The sequence below is a fragment of the Bubalus bubalis genome, chromosome 12, assembly GCF_019923935.1.
Source record: "Bubalus bubalis isolate 160015118507 breed Murrah chromosome 12, NDDB_SH_1, whole genome shotgun sequence".
Lineage (NCBI taxonomy): Eukaryota > Metazoa > Chordata > Mammalia > Artiodactyla > Bovidae > Bubalus > Bubalus bubalis.
In genome coordinates this window covers 72,149,944-72,176,217 of record NC_059168.1, presented here as the reverse complement: position 1 = coordinate 72,176,217, position 26,274 = coordinate 72,149,944, and the positions used below count along the sequence as shown (strand labels likewise).

Below are 26,274 nucleotides of genomic sequence, written 5' to 3'. Positions count from 1 at the left end.
TGGTGGGCAAAGGATTGTGGGCTGGCACGCCAGGCCCCTGGAAAGAGACGCAGGTGTGAGGAGGGCAGGGGCGGGGGTCTAGGGGAGGCAAGCGGCCCGACTGCCCGCCGGGCTCCGGGCCGCGTCCAGCGTCGCTAAGCCCTCGGCGTCTCGCGCCGTCCGCCCCTGGGCCGCCCCGCTCGCCTCCAGCAGCTCCGTGGTTTGTATCTTTCTTGCTCATAGAACGGATCCCGACAAACATGGGTTAATTGACTGAATGAATGTCCTTCCTATCAGGAGGAAAGTAGGACTATATTGGCGCCCGCGGAGACAGCGGAGGGAAACGAGGAGCGGAAATAGAGAACGTAAGCCTTCGGCTTTGCAAACCCCGCAGGCGCCTGGCGAGAGTAGAGCAAGTGGGCATGCTGGCCAGGCTGGAGAAATCAGAAGTCAGGGTCGTGGGCCGGGTCTCTAAGCGTCCGCAGTCCTGTAGAAGCCACCGCGGGTGGAGTGTCGGGGGCTATCGTTTTGTAAAAAGCACGGAAACGGAAGGGACCTGTGTGGTCCGTGTTGCCTTGGTCCAGGTTGGAAAGCGGGTCTTTTGGCAGCGTCCTTTGCTCGCATTTCTGCTTCCGGGTTCCTCTGTTCTGTGCAGCCTGGAGGAGCTTCTTTAGGAGGTGGGCGCTAGGCCTCCTCGAAGCTTTTGAGACCCTGGAGTGTGGCCTTGGTAAGTATTAGAGGTACAGCAGCAGCCGCTGCTAGCAGCGGGGCCTTCGATAGCTCAGTTGGTAGAGCGGAGGACTGTAGTGAGTGAGCTGTGGCAATCCTTAGGTCGCTGGTTCGATTCCGGCTCGAAGGACTTCGTACGATCTTTTTAACCTTCTCTTCTTCGCAAGAGAAAAACTTACCTAGAAACCCACTGAGTTTGCGCACTGCCGGAGTTCCTTGAAAGATGTATGCGGTAAACACTCGAGGTACGGTTATGCTATCTTGTGGGTTACATGCAAAGGAGTGCTAATCTGTGCTTTTAAATAAGGTTTATTATTGCTTATGTATAATTATTATATGCCTGCTTTAAAAAATCCGGTCCGCGGTCCCACTGCACTCAGTGCTAAGCCAAATGAATTTCCCCAACCGCGGCGGGTTCACTGGTCAGCGGACACCGCAGAACAACCTGTAAGGCAAAAGGAAAGCAGCCAAAAGCAGCTGGGGGATTAGCTCAAATGGTAGAGCGCTCGCTTAGCATGCGAGAGGTAGCGGGATCGATGCCCGCATCCTCCACTCGGTTTTTGCCCCATGCGTTGGAAGACTTCCCCAACTGCGAGTGGCTGAACCTTGTGGGTGTTTTGTAATACACAAAGGAGTACGGTAGGCAATGATCAGCTTCACACGCGGTCCTTTTTTTTGCAGGTGAGTCTTTTTCAGGGTCCTTTTTGATCCCTGCCTTTTTCTCCTCCCGGTAGCAAGGCCGTTAACCGTCTTACGAGAAGACACGGGTGGAATCCTCCAGCCGCGCCTGCAGGTCGAGCCCGCAAACAGCACCGGCTCAGGTACCCGCTAAACGTGCGAGGGAACCCCGGTGTACTGACCAATGGCAGCGTGCCTTACTGGGCGGGTAGCCAGCTGTGCCCGCGGCCAATAGGCGTGAGACTTCTTGTTTCCTGGCAGAGCGGGGTCCCGGCACCGCGGCGCTCCGGTTTTGTTTGGGTCCTGGGTGGAGGGCCCGGGTGCCGGGGCCCAGGTGGCGCCTTGCTAGCGGGAGAGGGAGCGGGATCACCGGCCGGGAGAGAGGTGAGGGGCTCTGCGTGGAGTGCGGGCCCTGGCCCCGCCCCCTTCTCAGCGCTCGGCGGCCCGCAGCCCCTCTGGAAGCCCACCCGGCTGGGCCACCCCGCCCCTCGCCCAGGCTGGTCCTGCCCCGCCTCCACTCCTGTGGCCTCACTTCTGACCCCTACGTCCTTCCTTGTTAGCCTCCCTCGAGTGTGAGTCCGCCCCTACCCATCCCAAGCCACCAAGCCGGGGCAAGCTCGGTCCTGGTGTGAGGGTCCTTCGGAGTCGTGGGTCGAGAAGCCATCCCCCGTCCCCAAGTAGGTCTCTATGGGCCACTTGTCTAGAGATACTCAGAATACCCATTACTGACCCACAACTACCAGGGTATCTTTTTCAGGGGCCTCGGTGCTTAGGGGGGCGGTGTGGAATAGACTCGTACCCTTAGGGGGATTAAGCTGCAGTCTCCATGTGAGCAGGTAGCCTTCTGCCCAGTTAACTTTGGCTTGGCAAAGGCCACATGTCTAGTTTTCTTTCATAATTAATAGGCATGGGGTAATAAAAAAAAGAACCAGCCCTTCCAGGGCTCAGGGAGCAGCAGAAAAATGCCAGGTCAGTACTTGTGAAAGCAGAGGAGTGGAGAGAGAGAGCTGTCCATCTCAAGTTAGAAACTTGGTTCTCTCCCTCCTGCTCTTCTCCAGAGCAGGGAGCCAGTCTAGGAACTGGAGGTCCAGAATGGCCCATCTTTCAAGCTGGCGTTATGTTGTAGTTGGTGTATCATGGCTAGATTTGGGCAGTTGGACCTCTCTATTTTCTCTCATCTTTGGGCTGCAAAGAAGCTTAGAGTCTAGTGTTTCTCGACATACTTAAGTCATTGAGTATTTCATTTTGGAATAGCCACACTGTGGTAAAATAGGGTCCTTTGAAGTCAGTTATAACCCTTAGTGTGGGGACTGAATATTGCTTATTCTTGGCCTTTGCTGGAGGTCCACATGTACCTTTTTTAAAGGGGAAGAGAGACTCTTCTTATGGTACTCCCTTAGAGGAGCTCTCATTTACCCAGAGATACCCAAAGAATACGTTTTCATTTTTCTTCCCTCTCCTCCCTACCCCACGTTTTTCCCAGCTCTCAGGGCCTGAGTGGTGCAGGAGGATGCTTTCCCAGCCCCACCATGGAGCTGCGCTGTGGGGGATTGCTGTTCAGTTCTCGCTTTGATTCAGGGAACCTAGCCCATGTGGAGAAGGTAGAATCTGTGTCTAATGATGGGGAAGGAGTAGTGGGTGGGGCATCAGCCTCCACCAGCAGCATTGCCTCTTCCCCTGACTATGAATTCAATGTGTGGACCCGACCAGACTGTGCTGAAACGGAATTTGAGAATGGGAACAGGTAAGAAAAAAGTAATGGAGGGTGGAAGAAGGAAGAGAAGGGGCCCTGCGTCTTCTGTTAGCCCTTTGAGAGTTCATGCCAGCACACCACCCTTCCTCTCCCACCCCATCCCCCTCCTCATTCTCTACCCAGTAGCCCTTTCCCAGTTTGGCTTGCTCCAGTCCCCACCTCCACCCCCCACCCCCCCACATAGCCCCTCTCCAACCCTCCTGTGTAGAATGATGTGTCTCTCCTACTCTGGCCCTCAGGTCATGGTTCTACTTCAGCGTCCGAGGAGGAACTCCAGGGAAACTCATCAAGATCAATATCATGAACATGAACAAGCAAAGCAAGCTGTATTCCCAGGGCATGGCTCCCTTTGTGCGTACACTGCCCACTCGGCCACGCTGGGAACGCATTCGAGACCGGCCCACCTTTGAGGTAAATTTTCCATGAGGAGGAAAGACAGACTTGGGTCCCTCTGGTGCCAGCTGGAGTCCATGATAAGCCCCTGCCTCGGGAAGCCCAGAAGGAGCTGGTTGTCACGGGGTGTCGCAGAGGGAGGGGTGTTGGTAAAAGTGATGGAGGTGTGAGGTCAGCTCCTGGTGGTCAACCCAGTAGGCTCTTAGTTCTGACACCAATGGCGTGTTGCCCCTCCCTCTTCCTCCTCTGCTCCTCAGATGACAGAGACGCAGTTTGTGTTATCCTTCATTCACCGTTTCGTGGAAGGCCGTGGGGCCACCACCTTCTTCGCCTTCTGCTACCCGTTCTCCTACAGTGACTGCCAGGATTTGCTAAGCCAGCTAGACCAGCGCTTTCTGGAGAACAGCCCTACCCACAGCAGGTGCCAACCCCATTCTTTTCCTGTCACGTAGTCCTGGACCACAGAGCACCTCTGCTACTCCTGGAGTTTGCCCTCAGAGCCCTGACCCCAAACCTCATCTGTTCTTTCCTCTGTACAGCATGTGGGACTTCGGGTGCCCCTGACAGATGTTTCTGTGTGACCTTGACCTTGGCATCCCACCATCCACTCATCACCTGCCTACTTCAAGTCTCTTAATATCCCAGGTCCCATCAGTCACCCAGAATTTAGCCAGCACTGCCACTGCGCAGCACACATTTGTTTTTTCCTGCCCCAAGAGAGGCCACCTCTCTGTGTCTATGCAAAGTAGTCTACCTTAGGGCACCATAAACTGGGGAATAAAACTTTAACTTCATCTTGTCCTGTTCCCTGCATTCTGACAATGTAGCTGCTGCTAAGTTTCTTCAGTCGTATCTGACTGTGCAACCCCATAGACGGCAGCCCACCAGGCTCCCCTGTCCCTGGGATCCACCAGGCAAGAATACTGGAGTGGGTTGCCATTTTCTTCTCCCCTGACAATGTAGACCCAACCCAAATCCTCAGGCTCATTTAACACTGTAGGGACTAGAGGGACTAGAAGGCCCCAAAGGTTAGGGTGAAGGACCAGATCCTACAAATCCTGGGCTGGTGACCATGCCCACTGGTTGGTAGGACTTCAGGGACTTCTGGCTTAATAACTTTCACACCTACAGCCCCCTGGATACCATCTATTACCACCGGGAGACCCTCTGCTATTCTCTGGATGGACTTCGTGTAGATCTACTGACGATCAGTTCCTGCCATGGGCTTCGAGAAGATCGAGAGCCCCGTCTAGAGCAGCTATTTCCTGATGCCAGCACCCCCCGACCATTCTGTTTCACAGGCAAGAGAGTGAGTAGAAATAGCATAAAGGTAGTACCCTGGCCTTGGCCCAGCCCCAGGCACCACTGGTAGGTTGAGGCCGTATTATCCCTCGGCCCCGTGGACACGACCTCAGCCTACTTTATCAGGCAGGTGTGACAGCTCCTATTCCAGTTGCATACTCAGCCAGCTGGAAATCCAAGGGCTGTTTCCACCTTGTCCCACCGCCATCCCCACATGGTTACCCTGGAATATAGAGCAAATGACCTAATAACTGCTCTCCTCTTCACCTCAGATATTCTTCTTAAGCAGTAGGGTACATCCTGGGGAGACTCCATCTAGCTTTGTCTTCAACGGTTTTCTGGACTTCATTCTTCGACCTGACGACCCCCGGGCCCAAACCCTACGTCGCCTGTTTGTCTTTAAGCTGATTCCCATGTTGAACCCTGATGGGGTTGTCCGGGGTCACTACCGGTAAGAGGCGTGCCCAGCCACGTGGATTGTTCCCAGTCCTGTTATAACCTGCATCTCAGTGGCAGCTGTTAGCCTCATATGTAGTGTCTGTGTTCCCAGTCCTCTTGCACCCTAACACAGGCAAGTCCCTGTGATCATCCAGTGAGACGAGAACAAATACGATCCCATCCAGTGGCACTTTCTAGGGGAGTAAAGCCAGCATATCCATAGGTGCATCTGGTAGAGGGAGCTGTCTTTTAGATTTCTGTAGGAACGATAACAGCTGACCAGGGAGAGGGCCAGCGTCAGTTGTCTTTCCTGTTGCAGCTTCAGCCTCTTGTTTCATAAGTCAGTTTCCTTTCCATCTGCCACGTGTCTCCTTCGCTGGCCCAGCCCTCAAGCCCCTGCTTTGGTCCTTGTCTCCCTACAGCACAGACTCGCGTGGAGTGAATCTGAACCGCCAGTACCTGAAGCCTGATGCAGTCCTGCACCCGGCCATCTATGGGGCTAAAGCTGTGCTTCTCTACCACCACGTGCATTCCCGGCTGAACTCCCAGAGTCCCTCAGAGCACCAGCACAGTTCCCATCTCCCTCCTGATGCTCCCCTCTCTGACCCTGAGAAAGCCAACAGTCTCCAAAACAGAGCTCACCTTGGGCGCTCATCCAGCGGGGATAAACCTGAGGCGTGGACACAGACTGAGGTAGCCGAGCAGAAGCCCAACAGCGTGTGGATTACATCACAGGAGTCAGCTGAGGTGGAGCAGCCGGCCCCCGATGCCATCCCCCCCAGAGAGAGCGGTGTTGCTTACTACGTGGACCTGCACGGACATGCTTCCAAAAGGGGCTGCTTCATGTATGGAAACAGCTTTAGTGACGAGAACACCCAGGTGGGAATCTGCAGAACGTCATGTGAGTGTGGGGAGTGTTGCAAGTCAGGAGATGAAGTTCAGGCCGTGAGCAGAGGGAATAAGGGCCTTCTGGCAGGAAGGCCTGGGGCTGGCAAGAGGCAGCTTATTCTGAGCGAGCTCCAGGGGCCAAGAAGGGGCAGCACCTCATTGTGTTACATCATGACCTCTGAAAGGTCAAGCTACTAGCATCATAGTTTTTCTAGAGTTTGGAACACCAGGGGAGAAGGAGAATTTTATATTATCGGAGAGAAGGGCTTAAAAAGAGGTAGACTCATACCTTCCCAACACCTAGAAATATTGTCAAACATTCAGTGAGGATGTAAGCAATGCTGACTACTGCTGATGGTTCTGAAGGTGTCTGTCTGCTGTGTGAAGGCACATGACCCCACACTAGGCATCTCTTCCTTGCCCCATCCTTTCTTTCTTTCTGTCTCTCCTTCTGAGTTGCCTTTTTCCTCACCCAAACAGGTGGAAAATATGCTGTATCCAAAGCTCATCTCCTTGAACTCAGCCCACTTTGACTTCCAGGGCTGCAATTTCTCAGAGAAGAACATGTATGCCCGAGACCGCAGAGATGGCCAGTCTAAAGAGGGAAGCGGCCGGGTTGCAATCTACAAAGCCTCAGGGATAATCCACAGGTTGGGTGGAAACTGAGATACAGTGGATGAAATAGCTGCCCAAAGAAAACAATAACCCAGTGTAGGGTGTGTGAGGGGCAGGGGATGGATGAAGTCTTCCCAAAGGACAGATTCACAGTTTGTGTGGTTGTCTTTAGTCTGGGACACTACCTTTTGGGGGACCTTTCTTCTGTGAAGTGCCAGAGTCAGTTGCTAGTTGCTGGGGATCAGCCCTTTCTACTTGTGCACACTCTACCCCAGCTGATTATCTCGTAGACCACCTAGTCTGTCCCCCATGGTTCTGTCCAGATTCTGTCTGATAAAGGTCTCCATGTCTTAGCTACACACTTGAATGCAACTACAACACTGGACGCTCAGTAAACAGCATCCCTGCCGCCTGCCATGACAACGGGCGTGCCAGCCCCCCTCCCCCGCCGGCCTTCCCTTCCAGATACACTGTGGAACTGTTTGAACAGGTACGAATGCAGGGGATGAGTGGGGAAAGGGAAACCTCAAAGTCTGGAAAGGCCTTCACCTCTGCCACCTGACTCTCAGGTCCTCTGTGGCAAGGCTCACCACTGTCGCCGTCTCACCTCTCACCCATGGTCGTGGTTTTCCTCAGTTAATAGGCACCAGGCCTCTGACTGTAAAGGTATCAAGGGAATGAATGGGCACTACTCTGATCCTCAGCCCTGCCATAGAGACTCTCCTAGCACAGCTGAGTCACATTCTTTGCCTGTGAGCTTATCTTCCCCCTTCTATTGGATTAGTTCCCTCATGAGTTCAAAGCACCCCCTCTACAGAGGTCCTGATGATCCCGGTGTCCTGGGGCACATGACAGGAACAGAAAGAACTGTGGGTTACAGAAGACATCCCAGTGCCTTCTCCTGCTGGTAGAACTCCTGCCTGGGGCTATCCTGAAAGCCCACCTGCCCCTGCTCATAATGACGAGGGCCCCAGATGGGCAGCAATTTAGGGGACAGCCCTAAATCCACTTTGCAGTAAATAGCCTGAGCACCACAGTTGACATAGTCATTGAGCAAATGTGAGGCCGGCCTCTCCTTCCCTTCCAGTGGGCTGTGCATCCCAAGCCAATACAGCACCCATGTATGGAAACAGCTTCCTGGGTTGGAAGACCAAGACACTGAGCCAAATTGGACTCCCTACAGGTGGGACGAGCTATGGCCATTGCAGCTCTGGACATGGCGGAGTGCAACCCGTGGCCCCGAATCGTGCTGTCGGAGCATAGCAGCCTAACAAACCTCCGGGCCTGGATGCTGAAACACGTGCGCAGCAGCCGAGGCCTGAGCACCACTGTGAACATGAGCATCAGCAAGAAGAGAGGCTCTCGAACTCCACCCAGAAGTAACAAGTAAGACAAGCAGCGGGGCGGGAGAGGCTGGGGCACTGGAACAGGGCTCTAGAGCAAAGAGTTCCAAGGAATTTGTGTGATTCCCAACCAAAAGAACCATGTGGTGAATGTTTCCAGGGTGAATGCAGATGAGGAAGGTTACTGCATTTTTCGGAGAATGGGATCCTCTTCCCATTTATGTAGCACTACATACTTCCAAGATGTTGGAAAAGCAGCTTAGGGGATTTCCTGCTCCAGAGCCCTGCACAAAATCAAGCAGAACTAGGGTGGGGGTCCCCAGGGGTGGGTCTCACCTTCCTGTAGTTGTGAATGTCTGAGGGGCCCAGGGCAGCACCAGGGTGACAATGGGGACCTCACTGGGAGTTAAAGCTGCCCAGGGCCAGCCCACATGGCTCTTAGTGTATTCTCAGCAGGAGTGTGCACGTGTGAACAAGGGCCCCAGGCAGCCTGAGATGCCCCACGTTAGATTCCTTATCCGTGGACACAGATTCCTCCCTGCCACCTCGGAATGAGTCCCTGAGACTTTTCACCACAGAGGTGATGCTGTACTGGGCATCAGACCAGGGAGGACGATGCAAGACAACCTCCTGGCCCAGGATTAACTGGTGTCTGCTTCTTGCAGCGGACTGCCTGTTTCCTGCTCTGAAAACACCTTGAGCCGTGCACGAAGTTTTAGTACTGGCACAAGTGCTGGTGGTAGCAGCAGCAGCCAACAAAATTCTCCACAGATGAAGAACTCCCCCAGCTTTCCTTTTCATGGCAGCCGGCCTGCGGGGCTGCCAGGCCTGGGCTCTAGCACCCAAAAGGTCAGCCACCGGGTGCTGGGCCCCGTCAGAGGTAAGCTAGTCTGGGAGCCCCTGCAACAGGTGTTCGGTTGTTTGGGGCATTGCTGGGGGAAGTGAGAGCTTGAAGATGCACACTCGGCCTGGGACCAAGGGGTGAATCAATAAAATTAGTTTGTAGCAGAATCTGCAGCCTCTTCTGCGACCTTGGTGTTCCCTGCGGCACAAGCTCCAGACGGTACTGTGTGGCAGAGACGGGAGCCTGGGGTCTTGGGTTTCAGCAACTCCTGGGAGGCAGGAAGTGCCCAAGGAAGAATCACTGGCTAGAGCAGGGTCACGCTGAGACATGGAGCCTCCACGTCAAGGACAGTGTTGGTCTGTCTTGGGAGCAGGAAGGATAAGTTTCCTCACAGTCAGTCACAGCACCATGCAGAGATGGTGAATCCTACCCAGGGTCTCTACAGCTGAACTTGTTCCTGGCTTCAGAGCCTTTTCAGAAAGTGTTGGAAGGATGCCAGCTTTTCCAAAGAAAAGGGAACTACAGACAGCTTCTGTACTAGGCTCACAATTCAGTCCCTTCCAGCGGTGGCCACAGTCCCTCAACTGTGCCTCTAGGTTTGGCCAATAAGACCCTGCTTGACCAGAAATAGGTGGGCCTTTAAGGAAAAAGAAGAGGAAGGGACTTCAGAGCTGTTCCTTGGGAGTGACCTGGACTGGAGTAGGGCGACTGTTACAGTGCTATTCCCGGAAAAAGCAGTAGATCAGAAATCAACATTGTATGTGGCTTCTGGGCTACAGCAGTCTGGCCAGAGTATAGAGGTTTATACACTAGAAACTGAGCTTTGCTGGTCTTCAAGCTGCACTTGTCCTTGTCAGCACTTCACAGCTGCTCAGCTTGCAACAAAACTTTTGGTGCAGAGCAGAAACATGCCCTGGCGTCAGTGGCTGTGGAAATGACCACTGATTAGAGCAGCCACAGGAGCGAGAGCAGTGGTCCTCGCCAGCTTTGACCAATAAGATGTTGTCCCTGGCAGACCCCATAGTTACCTCTGCTTAGGTTCCAAGCCCCACTCAGAGTCTGTCTTCATTGAGAAAGGACACTTTTGTACACTGTTTGAGTATTAAAGCAGTAATAATGCCTTATGTTTAAATAGCGTTAAACAGTGAACAAAATAGTACCGCGTGTTTATTTCATTTAATCCTTACAAGGACCCTGAAGATAGGTGGTATTTCCATTTTTCTAATGAGGAAGCTGAGGGTGCTGAAGGTTAACTGGTCCAAGGTTGCACAGCTATTAAGTGGCAGTTATTCAAACTTATGTCTTTTTGCATTCTGGCATACTTGAGTTTCCTATCTTAAATTTGGATACTTTTTCTTCTTTTAATTTCTTTTGCTCTTAACTCATAGAAGGAATATGAACCCTAAATCTTCTTCCCTGACTACAAAAGGGAAACAGTAAAGAGCCTTTTCTAGATCATCACTGGAGGATTCTAGGCAGTTTTTAGTCAATATTTTATTAACATCTTCCCTACGCCACCCACCCCACCCCCATCCCAATGTAGAGTGCTGTATTAAGCTCCTTGAGTGAGAAACATATTCTGCTTCTTTGTTACTTCCCCCAAATAACTAATAGAAAATAGGCACAGTCAGTACAAAGTAACTGCTCTGGTGGACTGACTCGAAACTTCATAAGGGACACAGGGCTGTAAACACAGCAGAAAAGCGCACTGTAAGCAAGGAATGCGGGGAGCCACTGTTGTGGATAAACACAAGAGTAATCACCCAGAGGATGATCAGTTGAGAAGTGGTTTTGAGGAATGGGTGTGGTTTATGGTTTAATAGGAACATCCAGAGATGAGAGTGATAGCCAGGAGTGCTATGTGTAGAGAGGACGACAAGCAGGCACACTAGCTGATTCGAAGAGCAAACCCTTCCCTATGGAATCAGGAAGAAAGGTGGGAGGAAGAAGCCGAAATGTCTTGAGAACAAAAGATTATGTGTTAACAAAGACCTATGGCAGTGACTGTGTCTCTCATGATGGGAACAAAAGATCTGCTTAAGCGAGCTGTCTGAACTCTCTATAGAAATCAGGCAGGGATGGGAGAAGGGGTCCTTGCAGTGGTTTATACCTGAGACAAGTGCCTGTATCAGGGTCTGTGAAGGTATATAATAGAAACAAGTGGAGGGATTCACTGGTGGTGGAAGAGAAAGACTAAAGAGCTTCATGGTTACAAGCTAAAGGAGTATGTCATGACATTAAGACATTGTCTGAAGAAGAGTGTTGTTTATCTATTTTAGACATGCTTGGATGTCACAAGCTAGCTATATGGAGATGTCCTACAGGCAGAAAAAGGCTTCCCTAGTGGCTCAGCTGGTAAAGAATCTGCCCACAATGCAGGAGACCTGGGTTTGGAAGATCCCTGGAGAAGGGAATGGCTACCCACTCCAGTATTCTGGCCTGCAGAATTCCATGGGCTATATATAGTCCATGGGGTCGCAGAGTCGGACACATTGAGTGTCTTTCACAGGCAGAAAAAGGGCCAAAATGCAGAAAGGTGACATCAGGGTTGTATCTAAGAGTCCTCCACATTCAGGTGCAGGTGAAACCAAGTGAGAAGCTATATTCCCCCAGGTAAATTAGCAGCAGCAGCAGCAAATGAGCTTAGAAGCAGAAAGAGAGCTGGTCTGAGAATCAGGACACCCTGTGGACTTGCATAAATATTTGTAGGAACAAGAAACTATCTCTGAATTCAGGAGGTCAGGAAGATTCCTAATAATGCCAGACAGGAATACTGTAAGGAGCTGAAAGAGCAGACCCAGAGATCTTGACTCCTGTGTTCTCCTGAGCATTTGCTGGTGCTCCAGTTTTTGCCACTTCCATCTCAAAGTCCTTGATAAGACTCCAGGATGGGAGACTGGCCTTGGCTTGGGATAGGGACCTCTGATGCATACTGTGGTACTGGACTTGGCATCTTCAACTCACCTTGGGAAAACTTCATTTTGTCCTGTGCTGTAGCTTTGTGACATCTCCTGGTTCCACACACCTGGCTCTGGGCCCTCACCACATCTAGGCATCTTTTGTCTTCCAGGATAAGAAAATCATGATCCTCATCTCTCTGAGGTCTAACTAAAAAGCATCTGTGAATACACCTTCCAAATCCCCAAGCTGGGATTGCTGAAGGTTTTTGTTTTTTACTTACGAACTTATTTTTAAGAAAATTCCCACTAATGCATAAAAAATATCCCATGTAACTGTAGGTTAGTTAATGGCACTCCTTTATTGGCTAGAACAGAACATGAGGTTGGGCTATCTAGAAAACTTCAGACAAGATTTAGGTATCCCAGCCAGCAGCTTAAGGCAGGGCCTCAGGGAACTAACTACTCTGGCTGGGTCTGTCCTCAGAGGCTGGGGGATGACATTTTAGAAGCCCAAAAGTAGCCAACTTGGGGTGAATAGAAATGTTGCAGGGACAGGAGGCCGAAAGAGCCTGAGTAGGCCTTGCCTCCCAGCACCCCCCTGGCTATAGTGCCAGAATCACTGGGGAATAGCTAATGTCATTGCTAAAGTGGGCAGTTCAGTGGTGTGAAAGCAGACGCAGACAGTTCAGAGGGCCTGCTGGGTAGAGGGCGGAGAATAAACGGGCTCCTCCTCCTGTTGGCTATGCATTCATGAAAACAAGCCTGGTGGGGCTGGGGGTGGAGAGAGACACCAGCGAGGTGCCCAGGACACATGACTGAAGAAGGCACTTGCTCTCAGGATCAGGCAAAGACCTGGACCTCCCTAAACTGCACCCGAGGCGCTCCCCTTCCGGCCTACACAGCAGGCTACTGGTGAAAAGACCAGGCAGGGGCTTAAGAGTAAAGCAGGGAGCCTTCAGCCATCAGCCTACCACGGCCACTCTAATCCATCCCAGCTCTGGCACTTAAAGCTGAGATTACCAGAACTCTTTCCTGGCCTCCGAGATGCCTTGTCTCAGCTGGCTGGCAGCTTCTGGTGGAGCACCTTAAGGCCAATGATGAGTCGAGGTTCCTTTGAGAACTGAGTCAAAGGACACAGGAAGCCTCCAGGCCTCCAGCTCCATCACCACTTTTACCTTTTCGCATGAAAACAAAAGTTTCATGTTAAATAGCCATATGCCCTTAGACTAAAACTTATCTGATGGCAGGAAATGTTTCCTAACACATCTGTTTATTCTCTTATCCCCTAGCAACATGCTTGGCACTTATTAAATGATTTCCAAATATTTGTTGAACAAATAAAAGGCAAGAAGCTGGGAGGTGAATGGAGGCTTCCCTGCCTATCCACCCCTCAAAGGGCATTATTCAGGTCTGTGATCGTCCTAGGGATCCAGTGAGACCTGAGTGCTACTTGGAGGGACAGTTCTAAAGATGTCTGGGGAAAGTGGGGATGATGCCGGACCTAGGCAAAGGGTACACAACTGCTCCAGAATTGTGAGCCCTCAGAATATCCATTCTGACTCACACAGTGGTGAGATGCAGTCTAGCTCTGCGTCTCGGGCCTCTGCCCAGGACTGACCTGCTGCTCCCAGATGGAACCTTGGGGCTGATGACCATGCTGCACCCTCTTGAAACTAGTCACAGATGTACAGCTGGTCCCATCATCACTTGTGCTCAGCCTTAAGCTGCCGTTTCTATAGTTTAGAACCAAGAAGAGTTGGAGCTCTTCCCTTTAATTCTTGTCACAATGAGACTAGATAAGCATGGATGACACCAGGGCCCAGAAGTCAAAACACGAGAAGCTGGGCTGTGTGCTTACACTGCCAAATTTACAAGCAGGCCCTGCCACATCTTAAGCCAGGCTTTTAAGTGCTACCTTTAAATGCCTCCCATTTTTCAGATCAGGCCTCTCTCCTAAACCAAACTTGTCTCCTATCCTGAAACTCTCTTTAGCGGCAGGATTCCAGGGATGTATCCTTAATATCTTTCCCTTGATCCCTACATTTCACTTGGCATTTTTTATATTGTTTGCCCATTTTGCTTTGTATCTTCTTGAGTGTCACTTGGTTCCTTACTGGAACCTACAAACATCCCAGAGGCCTTCACTCTCTCGCTTGCACTCTTTTATCCTTTCTTGGGGTAGGGTGAAGCTTCATCCCCTAACACGGTTCCAGCATCCTTCTGTGTCAGATCATCTATCTCCTGCTGTTTCTCCCTCTGTCATGAAGTTCGTTATCTGAAGTGACCCGAGTGCACTGTCTCTTGACGTCCCTGTTTTAACTGAAGCCATTACCAAGGTCTAGGCTCTGCAGCATCTCTGAGTCTTTGGTGGTGGATAATGTTTCAAGTTATTTAACTGTGGCCATGAGTCCCTGACTTTGGTTGTTTTGTTGGCATCACTGTGCCAACTCTTACTAGCTCCCTAAGGTCTGGTGGTTTTGACTCCTGTCTGTGGTCTTATACTCTAATTAGAACCCAGCATCTTGGCAACCTCCTCAAAGCTAGAGTAGCTTCCTTCTGAGATCTCTCCCTTTCTTCTTGTCCTTTTTCATACAAGTATCAGTTTTTTAAAATTTGGTTTGGGAATGTTCCAGAAGTACCCTTGTCACTGCTAGTGTAGACAAGATAAAACTCCTGTTACCTACTTACTTTTTACATGAGACTTTTTACATGTAACACATGTTGCTTTGTCAGAAGTCAGCTGGCATCCTGTAACCAGCATCAAATTCAGCTCCATCGAAGTTAATGGCTCATTTGGTTTGAGAACATTTGGTACCTGCTGTTACCCTATGATGAGGAGGGACCTGCCATGCCTGAGCACCTCCCTGCCCTTTCTCATCACCACCTACCCAACTGGGATCCCACCTTTCAGAATCTGTAGCAGTGAGGCTCTAGCCACAAAGAAGGGACCAAGAGAGCTGCCCCATAAGAGTATAACCATATGCCCTTAGATAGGGATTGTTGAGTCAGCCCATGGTCTGCAGTGGGTGTCTGCTATCCAAGCAAACAAAATGTTTAAAGTCTTTGTTTTTCCAGGCAGTACTTTACAGGCCCTGAGATATAGTGTTGGAAACATAGTGTTGGAAAAGACCAGGTCCCTACCCTCAAGAAACTCAAAGTTTCAATTAGAATATTAGCTAACATTTATTGAGCGCTTACTCTGTGCCAGGCACTGTTATAAGTACTTTACATATACTAACATTTAGTTAAGGAGACAGAAACCATAAACAGTTACTCGCCAAGGGAAAGAAAGAAAAGTGAAAGTGAAGTCACTCAGTCGTGTCTGACTCTTTGCGACCCCATGGACTGTAGCCTACTAGCTCCTCCATTTACGGGATTTTCCAGGCAAGAATACTGGAGTGGGTTGCTGTTTCCTTCACCCGAGGGAACAAAAAACAATTAAAGAAAAGAGAACAGTTAATTTTACTCTTAATGGTCAGGGAGGCTTTCATAAAGGTGACATTTGAGATGGGACATGTAAGATGTCCAGAGTTCACTGGAAGAAGAAACAGGCATTGCAGAGGAACAGCATAGCCAGTAGCCATAGAGGCTATAGCAGAGGATCAAGTCAGCATCCTACTGAGGGTGTGTAAACTGGACCTAAAGTAGGTGGGGCTTTGAATGCCACGTTCAAACATTTGAACTTTATCCTGTAAAAGACCTTCAATATCTCCCCCTTGTCTGAGCCAAAATGATTTTTAATCAGGTCTGTATTTTAGAATAATAATTTCTGGCACCTGTGTGAAGGATGGATTATAAAAGGGAATAGACTCAAGCTAGGGAGGCCAGTGGAGAATATTTTTTTAAAAGCCTGGATGAGAGATAAAGATTGTATCTGGACACTAATGGCAAAGGTGAATAAAGAGGGAATTCAAGAGAAGGCAGTGGATGAACTGTCCAGTTTTGGGTTAAATACAAATCTAAATGTGAAGGAGTCGAAAGATGAAATGAAAGTTTCTAGCAGATTTTTCACCAAGATAGGGAGAAGGAAAGGAAGCAAGGGATGAGACACTGGGTCATGAGACACTGCTAGGTAGAAACAACCAGTAGACAGAACTGCAGCTCAGGAAAAAAGGGCGAGAGGGAGACTTAGGAGTTTTGACCACATAGAGCAGGAGAGGATAAAATGGTGACGGATACTGGCATTTAGGGACAGGAGAAGTAGTTGAAAAGGTGCATTTAGAGGGAGGAGAAAAAGCCAAGCTCAGTAACTTAAGAATGAACTGGTATGAGTAGGCTAGTTAGCTACAGAGGTAAAGCAGGACGAGGGCTGGATGAACAAGGAGAGCTGGAGTAAGTGATGAGGTCTTTCTACCCATCTTAGATTTACTTCAGAAGAGGGATGCTGGTGTGATAACAAGCTGGAAAACAGGCATCTGCTGACAAGGGAAAGCCAGTGGGGAAGTGGAATGACAATATCTCACTTATTTGCCCTTTTATCTGCTTGTGTCCCTTCCACTCAGAGCCCCGAAGCCAAGATAGGAGACGGCGGCAGCAGCCAGTGACCCATCGCCCTACTTCAAGCAGCCTGGCCCCATCCCCAACTCCTGCTAGTTCTAACCTAGCCTCTTCACACATGGGCTCCTGCCTACTGCCCAACTCACTCAGCATATCAGGTCTGTACTTACTGCCACTGAAATCTGGGTTGGTCAACCTCCTTCCTTCTCTACCTCCCAGGGTGTAGGCCAGAGTCCTGACTAGGCTTGAAGAAACCCCTCCAGCTCTGCTGCCATATGACCTGCACCTCCTTCTTGACTTCATGTTAGGCAGGCCACTCCAGACCAGGGCCGTCAGTTATTCTCCTGGATTATCCTAAATCCCTAAACTAACATCCATGTCCTTGTACAGGAAGCTGGCATTCTATGAATGTCTTTGTATAATAAAATAAGTTAGCACTTACTGAGCGTTTACTATGTGGCAGGCACTGCTCTAAGCACATTATCTCATTTAATCTTATTTTTACAGTTGAACCTGAGGACTTTTCCTACCTGCTATTTATTCATACTCCCTGACTCCAGGAGCTGGGCAACATTAGACGAAATTGAAGAATGAAAACAGCATAGACCTTTTCACCCATCATCACCACACATACTATGGGATCGTGTCATTCACATAGAGAGCCTAGACCATCTGCTTTCCTTTTAAGTTCTAGACCCAGCCATGTAACGGACTGGATGGGAATGATTTCTAAGACTCCAGTCTGACATCTTCTGCCTCCCTCAAGGCCTGCTACTCCCAACCTGTTAACTCTCTTCGGTGGGTAGCCCTGAATCCACCGGTCTTGGTGCTGCTTGATCCTTAAATGCTTACACACACAACTGGGATAACACTAACAAATTCAAAGCAGTTCAGCTTGAGTGGGTTCTGAGTCAAGCCCCAAGTTGCCATTCCACCCCTTGGACCAGACGAGAGCATGCAGTGCTTCTGAACGAGGGGCAGTTTTGCACAACAGTGGACATTTGCCAATGTCTGGAGAAATTTTTTGGTTGTTACAGTGATGAGGAGGGAGGAGAAGAAATGCCATCTGCTGGGTCGAAGCCAGAGATGCTGCTAAACATCCTGAAACACACAAGGCAGCCCCCCACAACAAAGAATAATCCAGTCCAACATGTCAACAGTGCCAGTATTGAGAAACCCGGATGGAAAGGAAGTTACCTCTTCTCCATGGCCCCGTCCTGATCCCAGCTTCCTTTGTTCCCTAGGGAGCAGCTGCTCATTCCTGTCTTCAGGAGACAAGACAGAGGCCGTCATGGTGATTGGGAAAGGTCTGCTGGGGGCTGGACCTCGGATCCCCTGTATTAGGACCCGACTGCAGGTAACATTCTGGGGTCTTCCCCAGCCCCCGGCTAACAACACTTGGCAGAGCCCAGCAAGGCGCTGTTCACCTGGGGAGCGGGAGGGAAGATGCCCAGCCCTGCTTTACATCCTTGCCCCACAACCACAGCAGAGAGCTGTTCTGATGCCTGAATGCCTGTCTGTCGAGTGCCCCCTGTCCCCTTCAGCCAGGTCTCTTGCTTGCTTCCAATCCCAGCATCCCTGCCAGACATACCCTCACCTCAGCCTGCTAGCTTTGGCTTTGCCTGCCCCTGCCCTTAGCTTCTCCTCTCTTTCTGCCCAGACCTGCCCGAGGAGACTTCCCGCCAGGAGGGGTCCCGGATTCCCCAGGTAACACATCTGGTTGCTGCTCCTAGGACCAGCTGTGCCACCCACTCCGATTCAGTCCAGATCCCCATACTAGGCTGACTGAAGTTGGGTATAGGCAGAAGCTGCCTGGATGGGTGAAGCTTAAGCTGCTCTGGCAGGGGCTGAGGCAGTGAAGGCTCTGAAGTAGACCTACTAATACTCCAACATCTTTCCACATCGTGCTTTTCTACTCCTCCAGATCTTGGCTGTGGTATAGCCATGAAGGTTAAATGCTGGGTCCTTTCGCCTCCCCTAGTTAAGTAAAGCTTGGACTGTATAATCATAGACTGAACCCGAGTTTTTTAGCTATTATCCTGCCTGACCCTCTCAGCTAGGCATAGTGCCTGAGAACTCAAGGTCCTAGTACCCATGCTGACCCGTATATTAGACTCGTGCATGTGGAAACTAGAAGGAAACCTAGAAGCAAGAATGTCCATGGAAGAATCCAGCCTCTTAGCCTCCCCCTGTCCACACAGGCTAGGCCCAGGTTGGCCCAGGGCTCACCGCCGACTCGCAGAGGGATGAGAGGCTCTCCAGGCCCCACATCCCCTCTCCCCCAGACCAAGAAGAGCAGTGAGCTGGAGCTGGGACCCCGCTGCACACCACGGTGAGCACCAGTGTCCAGCCCCTCATTCCACCTCTTATTCCCATTTCTGCCATTCAGGACCATTTTCTTCCTCCTCTTCTCCCTTTGACCCTTTAAGGACTAAATGTACCTCCAGTAAGAATCCAGTCGCTGACTTTTTTTCCATCATGCTCTCATTCTTCACTCCAGCAGACAAGAGAACAACTTCCAGCCAGGGCCTCGGGCACCCCTATCAGACCACTGTGCAGTGCCCAACCTACCTAGCCTCCCCCATCTTGTCTGTCTCATGTCCCAGCCCCTGGCTAAAAGACCAGAAGAAGGGCTGAGTTTGCAACCCTGATTCCTCTCTTTTCTCTGTTGCAGGCTGCCTCAAGCCGGGCCTCCACGGCCCCGCTCTGCCCCCGCCTTTTCTCCTATTTCCTGTAGTCTGTCTGACTCCCAGTCTCGGATTTGTTATAGTGGGGGGCCCTTGGGCCAAACCGATGTTTGTTTTGTCCCTAAATCTCCCCCATTCACTGTTTCTCCCCGGGTCTGATGCCTTCAAGCCCAGGATATGACCCCACAATGGGGAACACAGTGACAAATGTGCTAGTCCCCTTTTTCAGCTGCTGATTCCACGTGACAACTCTGTGTAACTTCTTAGAACACCCACCACACTGTTCTGAGACATTACAAAGCATCACCTTGAGACAGGACAAAGCAGGGACCTGCCACCCCTTCCCTCCCTCCACAGCACAAGATTTTGGGACCACAAAAATATATATATTTTTTTATATTGGGGGGAGGGAGTAGAAAAGAAAGTAGCCCCTATACTGGGCCCTATTCAGTGGCAGCTTCTTGTTCCATAGGGTTAAGGAAGACTTTGAGGAAATAAAAGTTGTTTGGAAAAATCCAGGTGTAGTTGCTTTGTATGCTGTGATGGGTAGAAGGGATGAAGTGAAGTGTGAAGGCCCCTCACACCCTCCATCTTGCCTCAGACTATGTCCTGGAACCCTAGAAAAGAGGGGGAAAGACCTGAGGTAAGGAAAATGCTGCAGCTTTCCTCTGGGGCTATCTTTCAGAATCAACTCCCATCCAGCCTGTTCCCCCTTACAGTCCTCACCCACTGTTACAGGTTGGTTTACAAGCCCTTCATACAGCCTCCCCCCATCCCACTCTTATCTATGACTTAGGTCTATAGTAGCCACCCCCTACATAAGCGCCCTGTGCCCCTGAAATAGAATTCTCTATTTCTGCAACCCCTCACAAAAAAATTATGCCTAAAGACCTAACAACCTTGGAAAAGGACTATTTTAAGTGAAGAGCCCAAATCCTCATACTTGGATGGCATCCTCATTACCTTTATTACTTAGGGTGTCAGTACCTCCTTGCACCCATACTATCAACTTGGAAATCGGGAACCACATAAAGATGGGGACTGAGTGGGTTGACGGTACCCACCCCGTTCTAGCAGGGAGCAGTTTAAGGGGGCTGGACACTCGCTACTTTGTGCGGATAAAGGGGCCCAGTTCTGGACTGTATCACGCTTGGCCCAACACGTTCCGATTTGAAGTCTCGAACCCTGCAGGCCCTGGCGCGGCCTTCCCGCTCACTCTCCAGGGTCTAGGCGCTACAGCCCCGGACCGTTACCTGGGGCAGAAAAAGCGCCACTCTCATTCCTGCTTCTTGGGATTGTTGACGGCCACGTAGTGATAGAGAACGACAAGTAGGAAGAGCGACACGCCCAGCATGTTGGCGAAGATGGCGAGCTGCACGTCCGTGATCATGCTGAGGAGGAGAGGAGGGCCTGAGACGCGGGCCAGCGCACTCCTCGCCCAAACCAGGACCCGTCCTTGCCCCCGCTGGTCCAGTCACCGCCTATGGGTCGGGGATCGCGCCTGCGTGCCTCTTACCTGATCAGCTGGGGTCGGCTCCGACGCGGTCTGGGGACGAGCTTGAGGTAGTAAACCTGGACCGGAAGTTTGCAGCGCCAATTCGGCTCCAAACCAGGCATTTCCGGTTGTGAGGCTCGGTCGGTAAGGCCTCTCTAGCCTCAGCGTCTCGCCTGCTCCCATGGCGCTCTCGCGAGGGGCGGGGTCTTGGGTCGGGCCGAAGAGGGAGGGGCCGTCGTGTGGGTCGCTGGGCTGACGTGCACTCCAGACTCCGCGCGGCGCAGCTGACTGCAGCTGGCGCTTCCCGGAACGCGGTTAGCGGCCTTAGGGCAACCTCGCTGGAGCTAAGGAGTGGGCTAGAGTGAGGGTGCGGCGGCCGGGCCGGGCGAGGAGCTCGGCTTGAGTCTAGTCTGTGCCCGCCTCCTCTCCTGTCCCGGGCCCCCGCGCTGCTGCTCATCCTTCGCTTCCCGGCCCGGCCAGGTGCTTCCTTTGCGCCCTGCCCTCAGGGTCCCCTCCCTGGCCCTGGCGGCGGGGAGAGGGATGAGAGGCGGTGTAGAATGGGGACTGGAGTGGGGCGGCCGGGTCCCTCTCCTTGGCGCGCCAGCCTTTCTGCCCCACATACGCCAAAAAGAACGATCCTGCCTGTGATCTGACCGATGTCTCCCTTAGTCGGACTCCCTCCCTCCATCCCACCCCAAGAGGTGGGCGTCGGAAATGGGGCGGACCCTCCTGGAATCAAAACCCAAACCGTGGGACTTCGGCCAAGTGGGAAATCACCCCCCGGATGTCACGGAGGGGGGGAAAGGAGGAAGGGCTGGGAGCGGCAAAAGGGGTCGTGTGGGTGGTAAGCAGAGTGGGCCTCCCAGGAGAAAAAAGATGACAGTGGGTAGATGTCCGAGGGTCTCTCCTGAGGGAGAGGCAGCCCGGGGCTTTACAACCCTCTGCCCAACCCAAACCTACTCCCCCTCACTTCTTGCTTTCCCTCAGCTTCACCATAAAAGGGAACGGCACTAAGCCAGGCTGGGGCCGGGGGCTGGGCTGTTGCTCTGGAGCTGTCAGGGGTAATGGAAGCCAGTTGCTTTGCGGTAGAGGGGGGCCAGGGCTCAGGGGACGCCTCTGGTTCTCTGAGCCAAAGAAAACTACAGGAGCTGCTATGGGGCTGGAACAGCTGGGTGAGGGGGCTGACTCGCTCCCTGAGTGCACAATGAGCTAAGGGTGCACTCACTAGCCGGGAGTGGGCTTCCCTGACTTGGGACCATCAGCAGTTTATCCTCCACACTCCAGCCCAGTGACTCCTAAACTCCGTCTCTGCCTTTAGCGGTCTGTAGTTCCCCGGCCTCCCCTACCTCATCACCCAGCCCCCACCCAGTATTTCCCAGAAGTTTCCTATTTAGAATCCCAAGCCCATGTTCCCTGCACATAACAAAGTGAAACCTCAGCCGTGTACTCACTCCCTCACATGTCCCTCAGTGAGCAGTCTGTTCCCAGCTCTGCTCTGGGAGAATGAGGGTCTGGGTCTTAAGGGATTACACATGTTATGCTTTGCATCTCCTAGAAATTTAAAGCAGATCCAAGTGCAGCCAAACATTTAGATCTACTGTTGAAACAGAACTAGATCCTAGAAAGTACACTTTCTAGACTATAAAGAACATGAGGGAAGACCTTGGAAGTGTTTCAGCTTCTCAAGGCTGTCCTAAAAACCAGCTGACCAGGGTGCAAAGTAAACTAGACTCTCAGAGCTGAAGGGGGCCTTCAAGGTCATTTTATGAGGCAGGAAACTGGAGCCCAGAAGGTAATTGATTTGACCAAATTTCTACAAATGGCTAAAGACAGTGTCCCCTGATTCCTGCTCCTGTTCCATACTCCCAGTCAGATAGAGGACTCACTAGATTGGCCTAGGGTCAGGGACAAGCGGAATAGGATTTGTTTTTTAGAATCATCCAGAAATGTCCTTCACCTCCCAGAACTTCCTGTGCCTGGTTCAGGGAGTCTTAATCAGCCTTGAATGGGTCACTTGGCCTAGTGCCTGGAGGAACTTTTTAACCAAGTTAAAACTGGTCTCCAGGGACGTCCCTGGTGGTCCAGTGGTTAAGAATCTGCCTGCCAGTGCAGGGGACACGGGTTCAATCCCTGGTCTGGTAACATTTCACATGCTGCAGGGCAGCTAAGCCTGTGTGCCGCAGTTACTGAGCCCATGTGCTGCAACTACTGAAGCCCGCACACCTAGAACCCGGGCTCCGCCACCTTCAGAAGCCACCACAACGAGAAACCCTCACACCACAACAAAGAGTAGCCCCTGCTCACCGCAACTAGAGAAAGCCCGAGTGCAGTAACAAAGATCCAGTGCAGCCAAAAATACATAAATAAAATCAGAATGGTCTCTAGGACTAAGCTGTGCATGCGTGCTAAGTCACTTTAGTTGTGTCCAACTCTTTGAGATGCTGTCGACAGTAGCCCACCAGGCTCCTCTGTCCATGGGATTCTCCAGGCCAGAATACTGGAGTGGGTTGCCATGCCCTCCTCCAGGAGATCTTCCTGACCCAGGGATCAAACCCACATCTCTTATGTCTCCTACATTGACAGGCGGGTTCTCTACTGCTAGCACCACCTGGGAAGCCCAGGACTAAGCTGCTGCTGCTGCTGCTAAGTTGCGTCAGTCGTGTCCGACTCTGTGCGACCCCATAGACAGCAGCCCACCGGGCTCCCCTGTCCCTGGGATTCTCCAGGCAAGAACACTGGAGTGGGTTGCCATTTCCTTCTCCAATGCATAAAAGGGAAAAGTGAAAGTGAAGTCGCTCAGTCATGTCCGACTCTTAGCGACCCCATGGACTGCAGCCTACCAGGCTCCTCCGTCCATGTTATTTTCCATGCAAGAGGACTAAGCTAGGAACTAACAAATCGAAAAAATCTTGGGTGAAAACCATGAGGGAAGTGAGTCAGGTGAAGCCTTATCCTGGGGGGCATTAGGGGAGAGAGAGGATAGGGGGGACAAAGAGTGGGGAAATGTGGAGCTTAGTCTCTGTGATTAAGGTAACATTTTCAAGAAGTCATGGTCAGGATTAGGCTCAGGAGTGAAAAAGCAACAAGACCTGGAAAAGGGGACTGGGTTCTGAGTCCAGGGAGGTTGGCTCCTAAATATGACACCTGTGGGAAGGATTGGAAGGAAAAGGTATATGTATGTATTTGTGCTGGAGTGGACCTTTGCCTAAGAGTCCCCACAAGCTGGAATTCCCCTCTGAATTTGTATGACCCAAGGCCCGGTTCATATTATTCCCCCGTTTTTCCTCCCACTATTCAGCCTTCGGACAGAGGGCGGTAGCCATAAAACGTTCCTTACTGCCCATGCCCCTGTTTGTCCTGGCCCCGATGTAGGAGCTCACCGCTGTCAGTGATGGTTGACTGAATGAGTTAGTCCCCTGCTGTAGCCAAGATTTCCTATTGGCACTAGACCTTTGGCAATTTCCTATCTTGGAGTGGTTATAAAATAGACCTTGTCCTACTGCCCCAGGGACGCTTAGCCTTTTTTGGTCTCAAGAATTCTCTTGCCAGTCTCTGGAAATTTATGGCTGCCTATCAATACCACCGCTGCCGCCACTGCCTTCCCTGAAAACTTAGTCTCCAGTGCAGCCCGCTTGTCCAACACCTCAGGCCTCCCCAGTGAACCCAGGAATTGTCTCCCCCCCAACACCCGGCAGTGAACCCAGAGCCACTGATTTCTTTGAGATCTCATAAACATTCATGTCAGTCCCTAGATTTTGGCTCCTAATTACAGGACTAAACAAAATGCAACCTACGGCCATTATATCTCAAAGCCCGCATTTTTAACTTGACACACTTAAGATACAACAGATTTTTTAACTTGAGGGGACAGGCAAAGGAATGGGTGACAACTGGGTGGTGACAAGATGGCTGGGATGACTTCAGGTTGCCAGAGGCTGCTGGAGGGGAAGCAAGTTAGCTTCCTACCGGGGCCAGAGGCCGGGCCTAGAACTTATGTGGAGACCAGGGAAAAGCCACAGCCTTCCAGTGAAAGCAACTTTGAAATCAGGACCTTCCAAGATCATTTCCTTCAAGTCTCCCTAGGTTTGGGCCCCTCACCTCTAAGGAACATCCACAGATTTCCATTTCTAATGGTTCCAGTGTTTGCTTTCACCATCACGCCTTTATGGCAACATTTCTGCCACTCATCAGGATCATATTCTGGGCCACAGGACCCCAGGGCTGCATCATTCAGAGTCACATTGACACGGTGGCACCCATTCTCATGTATGTGCTAAGTCTCTTCAGTCCTGTCCAACTCTTTGCAACCTTTTGGACTGTAGTACACCAGGCTCCTCTGTCCATGAGATTCTCCAGGCAAGAATATTGGAGGGTTGCCATGCCCTCCTCTAGGGGATCTTCCCCACCCAGGGATCGAACCGTGTCTCATGTCTCTTGCATTGGCAGATGGGTTCTCTACCACCAGCACCACCTGGGAAGCCCTACCCATTCTCATAGTTTCCAACTATTGCCCTACAAATGATTCTCAGAATCAAGACCCACTTTGCTAACCATCTCCTTTGGATGTTTATTTCCATCAAGATGTGTTGTTGTTGTTCAGTTGCCCAGTCATGTCCAACTCTTTGCGACCCCATGGACTACAGCATGCCAGGCCTCCCTGTCCCTCACCCCCGGAGTTTGCTCAAGTTCATGTTCATTGCATCGGTGATGCTGTCCAGCCATCTCATCCTCTGAAGCCTTCTTCTCCTCTGCCCTCGATCTTTCCCAGCATCAGGGACTTTTCCAATGGGTTGTCTGTTCGCATCAGATGACCAAAATACTGGAGCTGCAGCTTCAGCATCAGTCCTTCCATTGACTATTCAGGGTTGATCTCCCTTAAGATCGACTGATTTGATCTCCTTGCTCTCCAAGATACTTTCAGGAGTCTTCAGCACCACAGTTGCTGCTGCTGCTAAGTCACTTCGGTCGTGTCCAACTCTGTGCGACCCCAAGGACGTCAACCCACCAGGCTCCCCCGTACCTGGGATTCTCCAGGCAAGAACAATGGAGTGGGTTGCCATTTCCTTCTCCAGTGCATGAAAGTGAAAAGTGAAAGTGAAGTCGCTCAGTCGTGGCCCCATGGACCTCAGCCTACCAGGCTCCTCTGTCTATGGATTTTCCAGGCAACAGTACTGGAGTGGGGTGCCAGCACCACAGTTCAAAGGCATCAGTTCTTTGGTGTTCTGCCTTCATTACAGTCCAGCTCTCACAACCATACGTGACCACTGGGAAGATCATAGCCTGGTCACTCTCCTCTTAAACTTGGAATGCCCAAACTAAGATCATCTTTCTTCCCTTCAAACCAGCTCCTCTTCTCAACTTTCCCATCCTGGCTCAAACCCTGGAATCTTCTTCCTTCATCTGGTCCCTCATTCCCCAGGCACTCACCAAGCAGCCACAACCTGCTCTCCCAGGTTGGCATCACTTTGCAATGTAGAATTTGGAAGGGACCTGAGATGACAGACGGATAGCAGACCCACAGTGGAGTCAGGGGATTCGTTCAAAGTGATAACACTATTTAGAGGAGAAGCCGGAACCAGCATTCTTGTGCTCTAACACTCAGTCCATTGCTCTTGCCGAGAGTATCTTCTGTGTGTGTATTCACCCCCATACTAAAAACTTGTAACCCAAGCTCTTAACCAGTCTTCTGAGGCTCTCTCTGATTTTTTTCACAATTGACTTTCTGACACAGAG

At 51.2% G+C, this 26,274-nt stretch overlaps 2 protein-coding genes and 2 non-coding genes across 12 annotated transcripts; 3 read left to right on the top strand and 1 right to left on the bottom strand.

Annotated features, from left to right (window-relative positions):
- The first annotated feature begins 355 nt into the window (after positions 1-355).
- AGBL5 (AGBL carboxypeptidase 5) lies at positions 356-19,562 on the top strand. 9 transcript variants are annotated; one of them, XM_044926143.2, is made up of 17 exons: positions 356-706; positions 811-953; positions 1,443-1,529; positions 2,870-3,130; positions 3,379-3,550; positions 3,790-3,953; positions 4,664-4,841; positions 5,107-5,285; positions 5,695-6,151; positions 6,641-6,810; positions 7,130-7,265; positions 7,959-8,161; positions 8,784-8,998; positions 16,365-16,517; positions 17,604-17,716; positions 18,561-18,691; positions 19,034-19,562. In XM_044926143.2, the coding sequence occupies exons 4-17, from the start codon at positions 2,916-2,918 to the stop codon at positions 19,203-19,205; spliced, it is 2,658 nt and encodes an 885-aa protein (XP_044782078.1). In that variant the 5' UTR covers positions 356-706; positions 811-953; positions 1,443-1,529; positions 2,870-2,915; the 3' UTR covers positions 19,206-19,562. The 9 variants fall into 9 exon arrangements, 7 of the variants coding, with proteins under 7 accessions (XP_044782078.1, XP_044782079.1, XP_025117176.1 ...); XM_044926144.2 differs by having other exon boundaries at positions 1,390-1,529; XM_025261391.3 differs by lacking the exon at positions 811-953.
- On the top strand, positions 750-838 carry TRNAY-GUA. The gene is given in 2 exon segments: positions 750-786; positions 803-838. It is a non-coding gene; the product is annotated as a tRNA-Tyr (tRNA).
- On the top strand, positions 1,188-1,260 carry TRNAA-AGC. The gene has a single exon. It is a non-coding gene; the product is annotated as a tRNA-Ala (tRNA).
- Positions 19,428-20,723, bottom strand: OST4 (oligosaccharyltransferase complex subunit 4, non-catalytic). The gene is made up of 3 exons (XM_006046205.4): positions 20,563-20,723; positions 20,300-20,437; positions 19,428-19,663 (listed from the first exon to the last, which is right to left on the bottom strand). The coding sequence occupies exons 1-2, from the start codon at positions 20,661-20,663 to the stop codon at positions 20,323-20,325; spliced, it is 216 nt and encodes a 71-aa protein (XP_006046267.2). The 5' UTR covers positions 20,664-20,723; the 3' UTR covers positions 19,428-19,663; positions 20,300-20,322.
- Positions 20,724-26,274: the final 5,551 nt, after the last annotated feature.

Coding starts and splice junctions, on each gene's coding strand:
- OST4 (XM_006046205.4), bottom strand. CDS start 20,663: ATGCCTGGTTTGGAGCCGAATTGGCGCTGCAAACTTCCGGTCCAGGTT. Junction 20,438..20,562: donor AGCCGACCCCAGCTGATCAG/GTAAGAGGCACG, acceptor TCTCCTCCTCAG/CATGATCACGGACGTGCAGC.
- AGBL5 (XM_025261391.3), top strand. CDS start 2,916: ATGGAGCTGCGCTGTGGGGGATTGCTGTTCAGTTCTCGCTTTGATTCA. Junction 8,999..16,364: donor GGTGCTGGGCCCCGTCAGAG/GTAAGCTAGTCT, acceptor CCTTCCACTCAG/AGCCCCGAAGCCAAGATAGG. Junction 16,518..17,603: donor CAACTCACTCAGCATATCAG/GTCTGTACTTAC, acceptor TTTGTTCCCTAG/GGAGCAGCTGCTCATTCCTG.